This window comes from Stegodyphus dumicola, chromosome 2 (genome assembly GCF_044657685.1).
Source record: "Stegodyphus dumicola isolate Sdum_Otavi_A_Nest chromosome 2, ASM4465768v1".
Taxonomy (NCBI): domain Eukaryota; kingdom Metazoa; phylum Arthropoda; class Arachnida; order Araneae; family Eresidae; genus Stegodyphus; species Stegodyphus dumicola.
Window position 1 is genome coordinate 218,844,686 of NC_140769.1, and position 21,131 is coordinate 218,865,816.

General features: G+C 34.7%; 1 protein-coding gene across 1 annotated transcript in view; it reads left to right on the forward strand.

Annotated features, from left to right (window-relative positions):
- thoc6 (THO complex subunit 6) overlaps nucleotides 1-21,131 on the forward strand; it is a 51,050-nt gene that overhangs the window by 15,026 nt on the left and 14,893 nt on the right. Inside the window, exons 5-7 of the mRNA XM_085811780.1 lie at nucleotides 4,647-4,736; nucleotides 10,593-10,641; nucleotides 10,836-10,913. Coding sequence (XP_085667906.1) covers nucleotides 4,647-4,736; nucleotides 10,593-10,641; nucleotides 10,836-10,913 — 217 coding nt within the window. The remainder of the gene's footprint in view (nucleotides 1-4,646; nucleotides 4,737-10,592; nucleotides 10,642-10,835; nucleotides 10,914-21,131) is intronic.

The window sequence follows — 21,131 nt, forward strand, 5'->3', positions numbered from 1 at the left end:
TAAATCGGTTAAATGTTTGGTTATATCAACCAAGAAAGATAAATCTTGTATCCATATTGGATCGTAAAACAAACTTATGTCTTGATTTTTCGTTTTTAAAAACTGACATATTTCTTTTTTCAAATCCCAGAATTGTTTGAGAATCTTGGAGCAAAATAACCAATGTACCTCGGTATAGTAGGACAAACCCGAATATTCACTATCTAACTCACTTAAGAAAGCAGTGAATTGACGCTGATTTAAACCTCGAGATCTTACAAAATTTATAACTTTTTTTATATATGACAAAACATTCTCCATATTTATTACTTTCGTGCATAGAACTTCTTGATGTATAATACAATGCATATGATGAATGTTTGAACCGAGAATTTCACTAAGTTTTTTTTTTAGTAATGCTACGAAGCCCTTGTTTTTCCCAGTCATTGATGGAGCACCATCTGTAGCTACAGAATTTAATTTTACCAAAGGTAGATTGTATTTTTGCAGAAGTCCAAAAACACAAGTAAATATATCTTCTCCTGTGGTAGTACCAGGCATCGGTATTAGTTCCAGTAATTCCTCAAAAATGTTAAAATTCTTGTCACAAGAACGAAGAAACACTTCTAATTGAGCTTTGCCACTAATGTCCATGCTCTCATCACAGGCAATGGAGAAACTTTCGAAACTAGATGATTTTGCTTTGATCACTTAAATTCGCGGCTAAATCAGTAACTCTTTCCGCAACTGTATTTCGAGACAGTGAAATTGATTGAAAAGCCTTCACATTTCCAGGACAAACAATTTCATTAGGCATTTCTTGATGAAATCACCGTCAGTAAAAGGCTTCGAATGTTTAGCTATCAACTCAGACAAGACGTAGCATGCATGTACCGCCGCTTCACTTTCTTGCAATACTTTACTAAACATGGACTGTTGCTTTTTCACTCCTAACCTGAGCTCTTTCAACTTTTCTTCTCTCATTAATCCTTCATAATTGTTATATTTCGATTTGTGTTGTTCGTAATGACGTTTAATACTATATAACTTTGGTACATTAATAGTATTATTACATATCAAGCAGATTATTTTATCTTTTATTTCACAGCAAAAATATTCTAATTCTCATTTTACTTGGAATATTCTATGTTCGTCAGCGATTTTTCGTTTAATTTTACTAACACTTGGTTTTGATATAGACATACTGAATACAAAGGGCTGGAATAAACAGGGTTAACGTTAAAAAGTTAACAAAAATTTATTCTTTCCACAAGAGATAAATCAAAATGCTGAAATATTTCTTCAAAAATATTCTAATAATATCACAAAATGTCAAACGTTTAGCAAAAATCAATTCAAAACAGAGAAACTAATTCTATTTCACAGCGAAATCGCTACAAATCAATCACAGCATTAAGTAAACAAACAGTTCGCTAGAACTACAGCTACTACTGAGATGAGTTGTTTGTTCTCGACTTTTATAAGCTTTATAATTAATTTCTCGAATATACTGGAAACATCTATAAATATCTGGATTTTTGTGGATGGCAACAGCAATTACGAGATATTTATTTATTAGGTATTAAATGCACGCGCTGTTCTATTTTTAACCTTCCAACGCAGCTGTCTTTTCAAAAATTGCCTGCGTTGTTAAGGCAACATGAAGCAAATCTAATTACAATTCTAAATAAAAAAAACTAAATAAATAAATAACTGTGAAATCTGTAACAATATGAATTAAGTAATAATTAATAATAAAGCAAAGTGCATGCACATGCATGCACCAATATATTATACAAAACTATGATTGGAAAACTGAGACCATGAGTTCGGCTATCGGGGCATGCGTACAAGTTCTGAGTGCAGGTCTCCCCCAAAAGCCGAAGGTTGCTGAACGTAAGCTACTCACACGCATTTGTAATTTAAGTAGTGTGTGTGTCAGCTCGCTGTGAGTAATCTAACAACACTAAATAAATTATCGTTAATTACTTAGCAGTAAACATTAAATTTTTTTCTTCGTTGATATGTTATTTTATTATTATATATTATTATTTGCCGATATATTGGCCGGGCCGCAAAAATATTTGTTGTGGGCCGCGAATTTGACAACCTTGATCTAGCATTTAATTAACTGGAAAGCTCAAATAACTGAAATAGTTTAATATTTTAGGTTTTTTGTATATTTAATTTTGTTGTTGTTGTTTGTTAACTAATTATGTAATGTTTAACATAATGGATTTCACAAATTAATTAGCTTCACATGTTTTTAAATTTTTGTGTAGTAGTATAAGATGCAAATAAAAATATTTAAATAACGTATTGTTTTATATTTTAATATTATTGGATAATACAGATTATATTTGTCTTCTAGGTTAATGTAAGAAATAAAAGCTGGGGTAATATAATAGATATAAAACTAAAATATAGAAAATATATTTAAAATAATTTAATTACTCCCTGTATTAATGCCTGTATTTTAAAGAATTTATTTATTCTTTACAGTAATTTTTGATCGAAGTACAGTAACCACAACCAAGTACTTTACTCATTGGGTACCTTACTTATATAATATTACTATTTTTTGCATTATTAGAAGTTGATGCTATGGAACAGGTGTTAAGGAAATGCAGCATACTAGCTAAGCAAACAATCAACTTTATAGAGTCATTTATCAGGAGTAAAACTGTCGTATATGACTCCATGCTCCTTTGCACATAGCTTGCGATGCCAGACCATGGATTCACAACAAAAGGTTTCATTGACCTCCTTTAATTTTTTTATAATATACAGTATAATATACTGTAATACTTTTATAATATACCGTCTAAAATAAAAAAAAAAAAAAAAAAAGGAAATTTGTGGAGATCCTAAACATAACAAAGAATGTTTGGAATTGATTGCATTGAAATAGATGAATCATTATCAAAAGTAGAAAAAATAGAAGAAGAGTGGTACAAAACAATGCATGTATTAAATCATATCTACGAAAGTTCTTATGATATCCATGACCATTCCCCAGCTGATGCTGAGTGGTAAAATATCTGAATATTGGTAATTCAATCCAGCTTCAAATCCTGATGAATGGGCTGGCTGCATGGGAGTTTTTGTAGTTTTTCCTTGCATGTAATATGATATAACCAGTTTCCATTAAAAAGTCCTCCATTAAGGTATTCCTTCCTTTAGTTAGATAGCTCTCATGTGCTTTACTGGAATCTAAATAATCCAGTTCTTCCTAGAGCATTCCTGGTGCAATTAATGAGATTTATATCAAGCAGCCTGACGTTGCGGCACGCAATGAACTGAAAGTTGATCTGTCAGCACTATCCTTATCTTCAGGGCAGGTGTTTTTATTTCATTCGGCTTATGATTCCTTACTAAATGTAGTATTTCATCTCGATGTACTCCGTTTTTGATATGATTTAAATCAAATTCCACGTCATTATAAATATCACGAATACACATCAAATAGTTTTCTGGTTGCAATTTTCTAATTTCGACTATGCGTAATGTATGCTTTACGCATGCGCGCGTTGAGAGAAATGCTTAATAAAGTAAACAAATAAATATAAAGCTTTTTTTTTTCGGGGGGGGGGGGTAAATTTTGATACCCTTTAGATCATAATTGCACTTTATTTTATAAATTACGGTTTCATATTTTTAATTTAATTTCTGCATGCAATCTTACCAGATTTAAATTGATGATCTATAATCCGAAAAAACTGATAATCCAGAATCACTGAAGTCCCAACGAGTTCAGATTAAAGACTTTTGACTGTATATGTTTTGTACTTGTTATGGAATCTACTTTGACATCTATAGATTTAGAAAGATTCTGAAACTGAATTTCAGTTTATAGGAATACCAAAAATAGCAAAATAACGTAATTCTTTAGAAAGAATAGATGACAAAATTCAATTTAAAAGAAAATTGAATTGTAAAATTTATTCACCTAACAGTCAAAACAGTCTATTAAAAATGGAGCATTTTTTTCTTTTTTATGCTGCAATAATCTAGGTATGTTATGCAGTTCATGGCAAATCTAGAAATGGCACGTTTTTTTTTTTTTTTTAATCATGCAAGGTTAAATGTACTACAAATGGGATTAGTTTAAAATATGATCTTGATCTTAAAAATGGTATATTCTTAACAGGGTTGGCAAATTCTTCTATGGTAAAGAAAATCAATTGGAAGAATTTTTTTCTTTTTTAAAAAATATAAAACACTGCTATATATTAATCAGTTTAAATATTTTCATTATATATTTATTTAGCCTTGTTTATATGCTTGCTCTAACATTTGATAATCTGCGTGTGTATTTATATATATGTGTGTGTTGTGTAACAGTATTTAATACATTTCAAAAGGCATCAGTAAAGTAGGGTTAAGGATGAAAATTTGAATTAGCATTATATCTTATAACAAAATATGACAAATTTGCTGTTATTTAATTTTACAAGTTTATCTATTACATTATTTATAACTTTAAGAGGTTCATTTTTAAATAAAACTTTACCAAATCAGATGAATTCTAAGATTCCTTATTTTATAAAACAACACAAGTTACTATATTTATTAACTAAATGCATAAGACTTAAGTGTGTTCATTGTTATTGGTTTTTTAATGGAAAAGTTAGATACCAGCTCAAAGCAAATATTTTTATTTTAAGTGGAAGTGTTGGTGAAATAAAAGCTTGGAAATGGTCGGATGTAAAAAGAAGGGAGGCAAAATGTCTTTGGACTTTCACCATTCCTCAGGGGTAAATTTTTTTAATTAACAAATTAATATTGATGTTTGTTTTGCTCTAATTCATGTAGAAATATAAATTTTTCTGAAATGTAGTTACTTTCTACACTGATAATTGATAGCTTGTTCGTTAAATTATGTGTTTGTTAATTCTCTGGGTTTTTTTTTATATAGTATATATTCACAAACACTTCCTGTCAATTCCTAATTAAATATATGATTGAGAAAGTTATATTTATGTATGATCTCATAAGCTGATACTTTTTGTACTTGTGCAGACTGTTATAATTGTAAAACAATTATGGTACATTCTAATTATCCACACTCTTCACTAAAAAGTCATCAGTTTGTTGCTGACTTTGCAGAGCATTTGGGAACTTGTTGCCAAATTTTTGTCAAGCTAATGCACAAAAGGCAACAGCCATTTTTAAAATGGTGTTGCACTGAGAATTCTGTACTAGAGCTGTCAATCAATAAAGTTAGAGAAAATCAGTAGTAACAGAGCTGTAGCAAGGCATTTCAGTGCTTGTGGACAACTGAAGATTTTGTGCCCCTTTCCATGTGCCAAGAATGGAAAAAGTTTCCTTATTAAATTCCTTAACATCAGTTTCGTGCTCAATAGATGCTTCGCCCGGGGACATCTGTCTCCCCTAGCCCACCCTAGCCACACCACTGAGTAATAAAATAGTTTTTTTCGAGGAAACCTTCATTTTTGCACTGTTGTTCTCCTGTTTGCTTAGCAATTTGTTTTAACTTAAAATACCATTAGAGAACTGCACAAACTCTACATCCATGTTACTTTAGCATTACACACTAGCTGAAACAGATATGTGCTATATGCCCCATTAATACATTTTGATGACATTGTCAGTTGCTGCATAACTATTCTTTGGACATACTGCTGTGCCTCATGAATACATTTTTGTGGCTTTTCAGTGAGGATGTATATAATCAAAAAGTGCCAAAAATATTGATGACAAAATTTGAGGAAGAACTGTGTTTCAATTCATCTGAATATTATTTGATCAATATATCTTGATCTCTTTTCATATATATAATATTGTAATATTAAAATCGTAGTTTTATTTGTTCTGGCTTAAAAATCTTGTGATTTATCTCCAAGGGAATGTGAAAATGGCCACAAAATTATGACGTGGTGTGAATGTGAAAATGGTCACAAAATTATGATATGTGGTGTTCACCTTTTTACCCTTGCTATAACAAATTAGGACTTGTGTAAAAACTAGTGCTTGCCATTGCAACTGTACAAATACCCACTATACAAATGAAATGATGCTGTTTGCAACATATCCTCTCCTTTTTTTGAATAGCTGTACAGCAACTTTTTGACAACTTTTCGTTTTTTGAGTTGCTATGTAGCTACTCAAAACATTTACTGTGGTTTCTTAAGAGCATGGCCAGAATGAGTCACAGTCTTTGGAAACTTCCTGGAGTTGTCATCATCTGGATCCAGCAGCTGTGCTGAGCATAGAAGGAAGAAACTTCCAAATAATATACTGAACCTCAGTTAATCGATTTATTTCCTCCCAGTTTATTCCTTTTGGGTAATTGTAAGCACCTCTAAAATGTGTACTGTTGTCTTAATACATGATTCTAGGTTGTCCTTGTCTCACTATAAAGTGTATAAATGAGAGTGGGAATGTTTCTGTTAACAGAAATAAAACTGCATGCAAGTGCACAGCTTTGTACAGGGCACATGCAAACAAAACAATCTATACAATACCTAATGATTTTGTCACACCTTTATTTTTATATACAAATTTACAATCTACATTGATTTCCAGTTTCTTAAAATAAAAACACCCTCAAGACATAATCTTCTGAGCCTTTTCAATAAATGTTTCTTGTTTTCTCATATCTGAAACATCTATGACTTAATTGTGTATGTAAAACGGAAAATTTTAATTTTTGAGCAAAATTTTCTAATTCAAATGGAATATGATCCATCAACTGTGAAATTTGGCTCCCAATTGAAATCTGCTTGATGTGACACTAAACTCTACTGTACAATGTCTGTAGATGATTTCATAATTTTCAGAAGGATAGGAAAGTTATAAAAAAATCTCGATGTTCAGGCTCTACAGCCAACTGTGCAAATGCTTTTTCTATATCAGCTAAACGTCCTGTCAGATAATTTCAAAAACTGACAATAACATCAGGAATGAGCTCTGTCTAATCAGGTCGCTTAAATAAAAGAGCATTTAAAAAACATTTTCCACTTTCTATTGCAGATGCGTCAAATTGGGGTCTAAATTTTTTTTTTTTTTGTGTGTGTGTGTTATCACTTTTAATGGCAGGCCAATGAAATGAAAAATTACTACTTTTGGTATCATATGTAACTCTTTCAATAATACCCAATTTCTCACACTCCTGAAATACATGTTGATATTCATTCAAAATTAACTTATTATTTGTGTGCTGACACGTTCTCTAATGATGCTTCCAAGTTAATTTTTTATTGGAAGGCAATGCTCAGCTAATCGAGTTATTTCCAAGTTTTCCAATTTAAAGGCAAGTACAGTTTGTATCTACCACCTGGTAGGGCTTTTAGACTATTTTTAAAAGTCTCTTAATGCCACTGCATACCACTGCATACTTAGTGTTTTTCTTTTTATTCAACAGGTTGGGAACAAAAATTTCAACACTTTCGAACCATCATACTTCACAAATGGATAAGTTATTCATTTGCAAAGCAGATCATTACAAATCAGATCATTATTCTTCTCAGTTTGCGAAGTATTACATTTTCCTATGAAAGCATTTTCTAAGTGAGTATTTAGAAAATATAAGTCACAGTTCAGTTTCACAGACTGCTCTGTAAAAATAGCACTTGCTTGCTAACAATGCTTTGCAAGAAAAAATACAACAGTTCAAGTAAAATTAAAATATTAAATTTCAAGGCAAAGTGCACCTGCAAAATTCAGCTCAGGGTACAAAATTTTCATGAACAATTATGGTTAGCAAAACTAAAGAGAAACAAGTAATACAGTCACTGAAAGGAGTAACAGCAATAAACGGCCAACCATATCTGTCAAAAGCTGTCTTCTGAAGTCAAGAATTCTGTGCTTAAATATACTAATTGATTTGCATTCTAGTGAAAGATGAAAAGAGAATCAAAAGTGAAGGCAAAATAATAAGGCAACTGGCTAATAAACATAAAACCCTAAACAGAGGGCATCACAACTTGATCAAATGAATCGACCACCTTGCCTGTCAGCTGCTTTACTTACTGTAAGTCATGTTAAATACTGAGTAAGAATATATTCTTTTTCATAGGTCTACACACATTGAAAATAGAAAAATTTAGTTATTTAGTAACACACAAGAAAATAGGTCTAAACACATTGCATTTGCTTAAAGCACAGAAAATGATGATCATCTGAAAATCACATACATGTTCTAATGGCACAAGCAAGTTTTCTGTGCCTGAAGTATTAGATTTTACCTGTTTACTTAGCAAAATAAATGAAGCATGACTTCCTCAGTAAACAAGAGTGTCCATAAAATCAGCCACTTGCAGACCTACACTGCAATCTCTCCATTTTGACTTCTCGGAAGTTTTCAGTGCTTGTGCTATGCCAAATTTATAAGACTTGAACTTTGTGCAGCAGGTTTACTCTTCTATTAGCATGATGCATGGACTTGCTGGAGCTTTGTAGCTAAATTGCATGAATATTTTCAGCCATTTCATTTTTTACTTGTATTTGGTTGTTGATCGGGATGTCCCAAGCTATCATCTGTTTAAAGTGTTTCATTCACTTTGTGATGTTATGACATAGAGATACTTCTTTAACAAATTTGATCCATAAATGTCTTTGAACAATGATTACTAATGGAGATGTTTTAATGTCACAGTAAGAATTTTTCTTTCACTAAAGTCTCCATTTTAAATACCATTGCCTTTAGTGAGTTTTTTGGTGTCAAATGTTCATTTTGATTTAGAAATGAGCTAGTCTTTTATTTTATAACTGCATCAGTAAATTGTACGAGTTACAGAAGTCATAAGTATGTTTTCTTCTTTTACAGTTCATCTTCAATTATATCAACATTCAATTATTTCATCTATATCTGTAATATGTTTTTTGTTAAACACATAACTCCAAATTTGCTTTATTTTCTAACTTTTAATATTGAAAAATCTATTTATATTTTGGTGTTATTCAGCAAGACTGAGATGCATAATCAGCAAATTGTAATGCCAATATCCGTAGGTCGTTTAAAAACTATTTAAACGTTTAAAACAATCAGCAGCACTAAACGTATATAAATATATTTATATATATATCCACTCTATTACCCGGCTCAGTGATCTCAGTTTCTTTACTCATATATGTTTGTAAATTGTACATTTTTTGCTTTAAAAATGGTTGAATTATGTTGTTTTTATCTTCCGTTTAAGGATTTTATGCCTTTAGTAAATCTGTGTGCAATATTTTTAGAATTATCAGCAATTTTAAAGTTGTTTAATTGCCGCTAAGCCTGTTTTTAATGGCGGCCATTGATGTTTACATTTGAACAGGAGACTAGTGGATTTGTTGCCAATCTAGAGAAACTTAGCTTCGCAACAACAAAGATAATGCATTCATTTATTATTGCCAATTAAATCATGCTTAATTCTTTCTGGAATTTTTTCGAGGAAATAAGCGTTTGAGATTTACTTCGTAATTTTTAATATAGATATTTTGAGTTTTTATGTATTTTTGCCTTCTCGCGAAGTGAGAACTGAATTAATTAAATGAGAAATACTCAATCGTCTGTGAAAAACTGTTTCTTTTTTGTTTTGTTTGCTTCATTTCTTTTATACATAGTTCTAGCTTTATTATAGTATTGGAATAGAACATGTGGCAACGATTAAATAATTCTTTAAATGATATACATTTTGTGCATTCTGAGTTATAATATGAATGAAATATAATACTGTTAAGTAAACCTAGCGCCAGAGTGTCGCTATGGTAAACAAAGTGAATTTTAAAGAATGCATTTATTCTATTGTGGTTTTTGCTCTTTCGCCGAAATAGGTTTAATTCAATCTAATAAGTTTAAATAAAATGTAAGAAAAAAATGCGTATAATTTAATATTCCGTATTTTTTTTTTTTTTTTTTTTTTTTTTTTTTTTTTTATGTAAACTTGTTTGATGACAGTGATATCAAATCTTCCAATTAAGTTTGAGAAATATGCTTCAGCTTCATTATAGGAAGTCCTTGTATTAATCCCTTAAAGGAAGTCATAGTTATATGGAACATGTCCCGTATAAGCAAAACAAGTTGCATATAATTGTGTTATTTGAAACTGAAGCTTTGATTCAAAAGCAAGTGTCTACTTAAGTTATCAAGAGAACAATGTTTTGAACTGACAAGTGTTTCAAATGGAGTTCATAGGCATATTAGGGTATTGTGGCTTTAGAAAACGAAAGCTTATACTTCAAAACTGAATGTTCACTGGCTAAACATCAACAGAATTTCTCACTTCATTGCATGGAATTTGTAGTGAATAGGCAATGGATCATAGTTCAACCTTCCGCAGGGTTACTAGCTTTTGTAAAGGATGTGTAAGGCAATTAAAGAAGCACAATGCTGTAACCAAGCCAGGGCAACTAATGCAACTGCACTTGGGGGCACAATTTAGAGTCAAAAATATTTTAAAGGAAAAGGTCTTTTGCAAGGCCCTATTAATCTTGAAATAAAATATGTAATGATATTCTTATGATATTTGATTTTTCTAGGACAAGTGATTAAATTTGTGTAATTTTATTTGGTAACAAATAACTTCTGTTCCTTTGTTTGTATATTATTATCTGCATTAGTTTTTTTTTTTTTTTTTTTTTTTTTTTTTTTTTTTTTTTTCTAGTGAAAATCTAACAAAACCTGAGGTGAATGCCATGGTTCTTAGTAATAAGGTATCTGTTTCTTTGTGTCTTATGAATTCATTTTCTTATTATTAATATAAAAGTTTAAATGGTAATGTACTAAACTAAAGCACATATTAACAGACATTAGTTTTGTAATGCATGAAAATAATTTAAAATGTCAAGATATTTCTTTTTAAAAATTATTATCTAAATGTATATATGGTTATTGTATTTGATTTAAGGAGGAAGAAGGAATTCTTTATGCTGGTTGTGGTGATTCCAAATTATACTGTTTAGATATTGAGACAAGGTCATTAAAGGTAGAGTAATTATTTTCTAAGTTTGATTTACTTTGTATTTAAGTTATTAAACTCACAAATTTCATTTACACAGTCCAGTCACATTAATGTGACCATCTGTCAAAAGTCAGAATAACCACCTTTCGCAGAGCGGACTGCTGCGAGACGTACAGGAAGAGAGTCACATAGGTCCCTGAAGGTGTTCTCTGGGATGTTGAGCCATGCCGACTCTAATGCCGTGGCCAGCTGCGCTAGATTACGCGGTTGAGGATCCATGGCGCGAACAACTCGATCGAGATGGTCCCACAGATGCTCGATTGGGTTTAAGTCAGGTGAGTTTGCTGGCCAGGGGAGGACGGTAAACTCATCCTGGTGCTCTTCGAACCATGCACGTACACTGGCAGCTGCATGGCACCTCACATTGTCCTGCTGGAAGATGCCATCATCCTGAGGAAAAACAATGCGCATGTAGGGGTGAACATGGTCCGCAAGGACAGATGCGTACTTGTATTGATCCATTGTGCCTTCCACAATGATCAGTGAACCTAGAGAATGCCAGGAAAACATTCCCCAGACCATAATGCTCCCGCCTCCAGCTTGGACCGTTCTGGCAATGGTTGCAGGGTGGTTCCTTTCAGAGGTTTCACGCCTTATACGCCAACGTCCATCTGTCCGATGGAGCATAAAACGCGATTCATCCGAAAACGCAACCTGTCGCCACTCAGTGGACGTCCAGCTGCTGTACTGGCGTGCAAATTCTAGCCTTCGCCGTCGATGAACAGCAGTCAGCATAGGTGCACGAACCAGGCGTCTGCTTCGGAGGCCCAGACGCAGCAATGTTTGCTGAATAGTACTTTGGGAGACACTTTTGGTAGCCCCTTGGTTCATTTTGGTGGTCAGTTGCTCAACGGTAGCCCGTCTATCTGCCCGAACGCATCTCCGCAACCGTCGTTCGCCTCTGTCATCTATGGCCCGTGGTGCACCACATTTGCCACGTCGCTGATTTTGGACAGTCCCATTTTGCCATGCATGGTACACTTTTACCACGGCGGCACGCGAACAGTTCACAAACTCAGCCGTTTCGGAAATGCTTCCACCCTTGGCCCGAAAGCCAATGATCATGCCCTTTTGGAAGTCGGATAAATCGCTTCGTTTCTGCATTACGCCAACGATTGAAATGTTTTCCGAAGCCCTCACACACCCTTTATATACGCTCAACTGCACTTTGCTGCCACCTGCCTTCTGTGATTGGTTATTTAACTCTGACATGGAAAGTACGTGGTGGTCACATTAATGTGACTGGACTGTGAATGTGCTTTTGAGTTTTTGTTTGAATATGTCTTTTTTGTTTTAAAGTATTGTTAGAATTTATAAAGGAAATTTTAATATGAATGAAATATAATAGAAGCTAAGAATTTTCTTGAAAGAAGGAACTATTTTAAAAAGTTAAAAATATTTTGATTACATGTAATTCACCTTTCCTTTCATAAGTTTTAAGATGACAGGTGTAAGTAAAGCATATGGTACCAATATAAGAAGCAGATTAGATTGGCTAACTAATTTTTGTGTTAAATATTTTTATTCAGAAAGTTGTCATAATAAATTTTTAATAATATAGATGATTCTGAAAAGAATCATGCAGTTGTTTGTATAACAGTCTTATAGTTTGTATTTAAATTTGATAATTAAAAAAAACTGGTTTAATAATGCTATCATATATTGCTAGACTTCTACTCCTCCTAGCAAAACCTGCATGAGATATTTGCTTTGATTGAATATCTTTTATAGAAACTTTTATCATTTTTTTTTTTTTTTTAATTCTACCTGGACAGCTATGGAAGTGCCAGTGGAAATAAAATAGCAGAAACAAAATCAAAATATGCATAGCGACAACTTTTGGAAGAAGATCAGTGTGCAACCACTCGAGAGCTTGCTAAGGAGTTAGACATTAGTGCCATGTCCATTTAGTTGTGCTATGCATCGCATAAACTTGACGTACTATCAGGTTCAATGTTCCGTCTTACTTTCTTCGGGAACATGCAAGGACCTGACTCGGAACAGAGAGCTTACTAAAGCTATGTTCAATAACTGTGGGAAGTAGACAGGATACACAAGAAGGGTATACAACCCTTTATTTTTTCTCTATTTACAATAACTTCCGTACTTTGGAATACAAAGACCCACTACTTGTGGTCTAAACGTAAAAATATAAAAATAAAACTAAACTCTTAACTTTGAAATAATAAACGTGGAAGATTGGCCTTATATTAACAGGAAGCCGTATGTAGTACAGAGAACTGTGAACACTACAATACGTTTAAAATTATCAAGAGGATTAAAACCTCTGGCCTGGAAGGCAACCAGCAACTGAGTAAAACTTCTAAGGTAAGCGGCCTGCTTCGACTAACTGCTTCCTCTCTTTTGCTTGGCAAAAAGCCACAACTTAAGTATTTGGCGTTCGCCAGACAAACTTTGCATAAATACATTAACGCTTATAATTCTGGCCGGAAGTAGAAAATAAGAAGTGACAGTAAAGATTTAAAATAAAATAAACGTTAGTAAAACTTAAGATCCTTACATACTTCCCGCCAGAGTTAATTAGTTTGAAACTGAGGTCTAAAACGACCTTGTTGAAAACTTTTAGCTCTAGAATCTAACGCGAGGCCAATCTTTTACAAACATTTTTCGCTAGAAACTAGAAATTTAAAAGAAAGAAATTTGTTTTTACAATAGCAGCTCCCAGGACACGCAATTTTTTTCATCTGTACTGCATCTAAACAGGAGCTTTTATTCAAATCTGGTTCCTTCCAGAGATCTGGAAGGAAAACTAGTTTAATGAAATGTTACACAATGAAATGGCAAGTAACATGTATAATTATATTTCTCTTAACACTCTTATTTCATTCATGACTATTTTAATTATCTCTCCCCGTGCTCTCTGACATGTGTTGTAAAAGAACACCAAACACGAATGTGTTTATGTATACGTGTTCAACACTTCCTCCTACAATCAAAGCACTAACGTGTTAAAAATTCAACATACCAAGACCTCGTAACACACCCTAACTTCAAATCTAAACCCTGAGGTACTATTCTGAAAGTGGCTAACTCTGAAGTGTAGCGTCAGAGAGCCTAACTACATTCATTCAACCTTTAACACATATTCACCATGATTTAGTCTTTTTACAGTCACACGAATAAAAAAAGTTTTAACATTACTTTCACTTTTACCATATCACGGTATTTCTTAACATTTGAAATAACAGTTCACATTGTATATAAGAACATATTAACATGCCGTTAATTTTACACATTTGACAACATACATTGGTAGTACATTGTTAACTTCTATTCTTTTCAAAGCAAGTGCCAGTTTTTCTACATTAAAATACTACATTTCAAAAAGTCTTTCAGACTAAAACTTCTTTCTTGCCAGAATGTTTTAAATAAAATTTATACAATAACTTTTACAATATTCAAGTATTTACACATTCCTATTATACATCAACTTTAGTTTTACTCGCGAGTAATTGAAAAACATAATACCAAAATAGGTAACAACTCATTTCTCGCCTTTTTGGCGATAAAGGTAGACCTCACATGAGGTAAAATTTCTTGAAATCTGCCACTTGCAGTAAGAATGAAAGATTAACTTAAGTTTGCAAAGTAACATAAAATTTTACTTATCTTTGTGATATTCGGACATTCTTTTCTCAGCCCAGTCCTGGAAGGTAGCAACGATTCGTGTTTGATTTATCCTCCTTCTTGTGCGGGCTCGCCCTTCAGGGCCTTCCTCTAGAAGCTTTCTTTTCCCTCCAGTTCGGTCACCCTTGAATACCTTCTTTTTCGCCTCTGCCTGTGGTCCTGGCCGTTTGATGGCCGCTGGTCTTGGCGGAACCGGGACACTTCTCTCTCGTTCCTGCTTGGACCAAGTTGCTGGCCGTTCAAATTTTCCTTGTATCTTTTCCTCCGCCGGTGGTGGTCCTTCCGCAATTCGGCGACATTTGCTGCGTAGAGTCCTGTCCGATGAGTAGATCTTCCGTTTGAGAGCCGGGTTATAGTTGCCGTTATTTCTCCTGGCTCTCTTTGCATTCGTCGTACTTCTCCCTTCTTCATTCTGGGGGTGGTCGTGAGCTCTCTTTTCTGGTCGGTGAAACGGCTTCTTTTTCTTGTTACCTTCAATTTTCCAACGGGGAAATATTCTTTCCAATTGCTCCTGCGTCCTAATGGCTTGTCCTTGTGCTTGACGTTGTTCCACCTCTGGAGCTTGTGCCTACCGTGCCGGATCCTGCAAAAGATCTTTGAATATTTGCATTTTATTACGGTCATAGTATGGTTTTATTTGGTCAATGTTTGCGGAGCATGTTTCACCATTCCTGGCTTTTAACACTACTACAGCGTGAGTTATTTTTTCTATGACATATGGTCCTTCAAATCGTGGGAAAAAATTGGCAGTTTTATCTTCTGGTGCTGAAGAAAGTGAATGCTTAATTTTTAATACTTCATCCCCTACTTTATAAGTTACTCCCCGTCGTTTCAAGTCATAATATAGCTTTTGTTTTCTCTGTGCTACTTCAGTATTCTTTTTTGCTTCTTTAATTAGTTTTTCTATATCACCCATTTTAAATTCTGGGGCTCTTTGTTGCACATAAAATAATTTATCTAACGGCGTTATAATCTTTCTGCCTAAAAATAACTCAGCAGGAGTTTTGCCCGTTGTATCATGTTTTGCGGTCCTAAGGGCGAAAGCAAATTCATTGACGTAGTTATCCCAGCTTTTATGAAAATTTTTAACATAACTACGGATAATTTTCACTATATTTCTATTGACCCGTTCCGCTATATTTGATTGCGGCCGATACGGGACCATTTTTAAATGACGTATGCCCAGTTTTTGGCACATGTCTTCAAATACATTACTTACAAATTGAGGACCATTATCCGATATAACTTTTAGGGGCGCCCCGTATTTTAAAATATATTTATTTAAAATAGAATCAGTAACTAATTTCGCGGAGGCTCGTTTTAAGGGAAGAATTTCGGTCCACTTACTAAAATGATCAACCATAACAAGAAGATAGCGACTTTTATTTAACTGATTTTTTGGGAAAGGGCCCAATAAATCGATGCCGATTATTTCATTTGGAAATTCCGATTTAATACTATTTAGAAACCCGGCCGGGCGGAAATTAATATAATTAACTGCTTCACATGTTGGGCAGGACTGGACATACGCCCTAGTTAACTTTTGCAGTTCAGGAAAATAGACTGCCTCGCGTACGCGTTGGATAGTTTTTCGAATACCAGCATGAGAAGCTAAAGGGCTGTCATGGAGCTCCTGCAGGATATTTAATCTAAGACTACCTGGGATAACAGGTCGAAATTCGTTGTTGGAATTCGTAGTTTTTGTATAAAATAATAGACCATCTATTAGTTCGTAATGGGCTGCCCTATTTCTTATCGCCACAATATCTTGGTGGCTAAAATTTTCAGGATCCTTTAAATACTCATAAATGCTTCCAAACTCAGGATCCTTACCCAGTTCGGTTATTACAGTTTCTCGGGAATTTATTGTACATGCTGTGAGCATTGCCACCTTTACGGTATTACCTTCTTCATCTATTTTAATTCTGGATAGGGCATCTGCTACGATATTTTCCTTTCCGGGGGTATGTATGCTTGATTACCAGATTATATTCTTGTAGCTTGAGTGCCCATCTTATTAACCTTGGGGATAAGTTTTTCCCTGAGTACAATCTAGTTACCGCCGCATGATCAGAGTACACTGTTATTGGCGCCTTTCCAAAATAAACTCGGAACTTTTGCACTGCTAACAGAACTGCAAGTGCCTCTCTCTCGGTCGCGGAATAGTTTCTTTGTGTTTGATTTAAAGTTCGGCTAAAAAATGCCACGGGCTGCTGATTTTGCGAAAGTACCAGTCCTACCGCATAATCCGAAGCATCCGCTGAAATTTCTAAATTCTCATCCTTTTCAGGAAATTTCAACACAGGGGCTTGCGTTAATGCTTGTTTTAATTTTTCGAAAGCACTATTGGCTTCGGCCGTCCACGAGAATCTTGCCTTTTTCTTTTTTAATTTTAACAATGGCTCGGCAATAGCTGCAAAATCTTTTATAAAGGACCTATAATATGAACAAAGTCCTAGAAAAGAAGAGAGCTTCTTCGCCGTGTTTAGAGTCGGATACTTTTGTACAGCGATTATTTTTGATTTGTCTGTCTCGATTCCCTTCTGAGATATTTTGTAACCTAAATATTTTAATTCAGGGGCTGCAAATTTGCACTTTTCGACATTAACTTTTAGACCGGCCTCATTTAATAAAGAAAACACCTGTCTTAAATCCTGTACATGTTGGTCAAGATTATCACTAGTAATAATGATATCGTCTAAATAGATAAATGTGGACTTTCCAAGAACAGGTCTTAACACAATGTCCATACATCGCTGAAATGTTGCCGGCGCCCCTGAAAGGCCAAACGGCATACGCAAAAATGCATAAGTGCCAGACTTGGTTATAAAAGCAGTCTTAGGCACGACCTCAGGCCTAACCCCTATTTGAAAATAACCAGTCGTTAAGTCTAAAGTCGTCATATATTTGGTGGATGTTATGTTCATTAGAATTTCTTCAATAATAGGTAACGGATATACCGGATATTTAGTTATGGAGTTTAATTTATGGTAGTCAATTGCGAATCTCCACCTTTTTGGATGTGTCAAAGGATAGTCATTATTTTTCTTACATAAAACCACCGTGCTAGCATAATTACTTGAGATGGGCGTTATGATCTTTTTACGTAGCATATCGGTGATATGCCATTCTATAATTTTTTCCTTATTCTTATCATACCGGTATGCTTTGTGGCGAACTGGCATTGAATCTCTGGTGTCAATACTATGGTTAGTAACCTGAGTAAATCCTGGAATATCACTAAATAACGAAGCAAATTCACTTACCACTTGTCGGATTCTTCCTTGCTCGTCATTAGGCAGGTGGTGAAGATTTAACATCGGCGGTTCAGCCTTTTCTCCACGAACTGGTTTCATTGCCAGCTTAAGGGACGCTTCATTAAAATTTAGCGTTGCTTGTGCCTCTGAAAGAAAATCTATTCCTAAAATAATATGTGCTTGCAGATTCTTTACTATAAAAAACATAACCTTTACTTGTTTGTCCTTGATACGGACATACAGCGGTAATTTACCTATACACTTACATTTTTCTCCTTGCGCCGCTAACACTGTCGTATTATCCGAATTATATATGCGGTATTTCCGAAAATACTTCCTAAAAAAATCTTCTGCCACACAGGAACACTGCGCGCCTGTATCCAGGAGTGCGGTGGCTGGGATATTATTCACCAACACTTCAATCTTCGGAAGAGTCAAATTTTTCACCACTACTGTATTTAACTTGAAGGAAGAGGGGTTTTCGTGGCCTTCGGATTTCCGCACCCTCCCGTCAGCAGAAATCCGTTTTAGTTTAAATTATTTTTCATTTCCGTGCTTTCCTTCTTTTTCCACTGGCCTTGAGACTTTTTTCCTGGATTGCTATTGAACTGTCGACGTTCGCCGGCTGTTTTTGAATGCTCGGGTTTCCTTGCCCACTGATTCGCTTTGCTTCCGTAGCCGTGTACTTGAGTTTTCTGTAGTCTTGGCGCACCAAATTGGTTTCGCTGTTGATATTGGCGTCTTCTTTCAATGTCCACCCTTCTTCTACTTTCAAACTGGATTGCTAGCTCAAATAACTTTTACAGTGTAGTCGGATTTCTTAATTCAATAAAGTCTTGCACTTGGGGCAGTAACCTCGGCAAAATCACTTGAATTATCTCAGGATCCGGACAGTTTCCATACAAGAGTTTGAAGACGTGAATTTTTCTTAAAATAAAGCTTGAGAGATTTTCGATTTTTTGCTGATATATACTAAAAAGTTCTGTTTCTAATTTCACACGATCCCTTACAACAGGGAAGGCTTTTACTAGGGCAGTCTTGAAATTCTCGTAAGTATAGGTGGGACTTCCTGCTTGACCCAAGAGACTTCTGCCTATACACTTGAACCAGTTAAGCGCTTGGCCCCTCAAAGCGCTGATAGCTAAGGTAACTTTTTGAAATTCGTGCACGAGGTAGAGCATGAAGTAGTCATCCAATTTTTCCAAAAAACTGGTTACCGGTGAGTTTCCATTAAATGTTGCTTTTGGTTTCAGCGAAGCGCGCATGGTCTGGACGATGTAACCAAATCCTTCCAGGGCGGCAGCTGGCATTTCTGGATTCTGAGCCGCTTCTGCAGGCAGCACAGGTTCTTCTTGAAACTCGGCCATGGTTATTCTTCTTCGTTGGGCGCCACTATCAGGTTCAATGTTCCGTCTTACTTTCTTCGGGAACATGCAAGGACCTGACTCGGAACAGAGAGCTTACTAAAGCTATGTTCAATAACTGTGGGAAGTAGACAGGATACACAAGAAGGGTATACAAAACCCTTTATTTTTTCTCTATTTACAATAACTTCCGTACTTCGGAATACAAAGACCCACTACTTGTGGTCTAAACGTAAAAATATAAAAAATAAAACTAAACTCTTAACTTTGAAATAATAAGCATGGAAGATTGGCCTTATATTAACAGGAAGCCGTATGTAGTACAGAGAACTGTGAACACTACAATACGTTTAAAATTATCAAGAGGATTAAAACCTCTGGCCTGGAAGGCAACCAGCAACTGAGTAAAACTTCTAAGGTAAGCGGCCTGCTTCGACTAACTGCTTCCTCTCTTTTGCTTGGCAAAAAGCCACAACTTAAGTACTTGGCGTTCGCCAGACAAACTTTGCATAAATACATTAACGCTTATAATTCTGGCCGGAAGTAGAAAATAAGAAGTGATAGTAAAGATTTAAAATAAAATAAACGTTAGTAAAACTTAAGATCCTTACAGTACAAGTTCAATCACTGAATGCCGCATGAGCTGTCTCAAGCAGATAAGGACAAACATCTTCAGCCCTGCACTAATCTGCTCAAATATCAACACTAGGACAAAATTCGTGATCAGATCATCACTTGTAATAAAAAGTGGATTTACTTCAACAACACAGGCCGAAAAGTGGGTTGGTCTGCATCCGGTAAGCCCATCAGTAGTGTCACAAAGAGCAATTTGACTAACAAAAAGATATCTGGTGGGATTGCTGTGGCAGAGTTACCAACTCTCCCGATTTAGGCGGGAGACTCCCGATTTACAATATATTTCTCCCGATTTTTATGGAACTTGGCTTAATACTTTGTTATATGAACAAAAAAAAAGGGGGGATTTTGGACGTCTGAAAGCAAATGAATTTTCTCTAGATTATATCTATCACAAAACCTTGCGAATCAGATAACTTCTGCTTTGTGAGTGAGAGCATATACGTATCCAGAAACGTCATTCTCCAGTTCTCCAATGGGCATCGAGCTCCACTGCGTGTCATCTGGCATATATTAGCCAATGAGGACAAAGCAAGTTGTTATTTGGATGTTCTTTAGTTATTTCGTTCATTTGTCCTCAGTTGTGCGAGTACACGTGCCTTCGGGAAATAGTTTTGAAATTATCATCTTTTGTTATGTCTGCGAGAAAGGTGAAATACTCGTGTACGTTTCAAAAATCGTACACAGTTGACTTTACTTTCATAATTTCCTCAAAGAAATGTAATAAATTAGCGATGTGTACCGCATGTCGTTGCGATTTTTCGATTTCGATGGTGGAAGGGTGGATGTTCTCAAACATGTCGTACACAAAAACACAAGGACAACATGAGTTGTTTTGAAAAAAAAAAAACGAAAAATTAAATTTTTCTTTGAAAACAAAAGTCTAAAACGTTATTAATACAGAATGTCTGTTCTCTACCTTTTTACTGGAGCACAACCTACCACTGAATGCATCGGATCTCGCTGCAGCTTTATTTAGAAAAATGTTTCCCGATAGCCAAATTGCTGAGAAATACTCAAGTGTAAGGACCAAAATAGGTAAATTGTTAAAGAAATGGGTTTGAAAAATAAATCTTTAGTTATTGATTGCGTTAAAACAGCTCTGTTCTGCCTCTTTACGGATGGAAGCAATAATACCGATTCAAAACTGTATCCAATTGTTGTTTCTTTTTTTTTTTTTTTTTTTTTTTTAATCTAGAGTTTTCAGAAATGAAGTTTACTTTCTGTCCCCACTTTAGAAGGGCATTCAGCAGGCTTTAATATAGCACATCTAATTA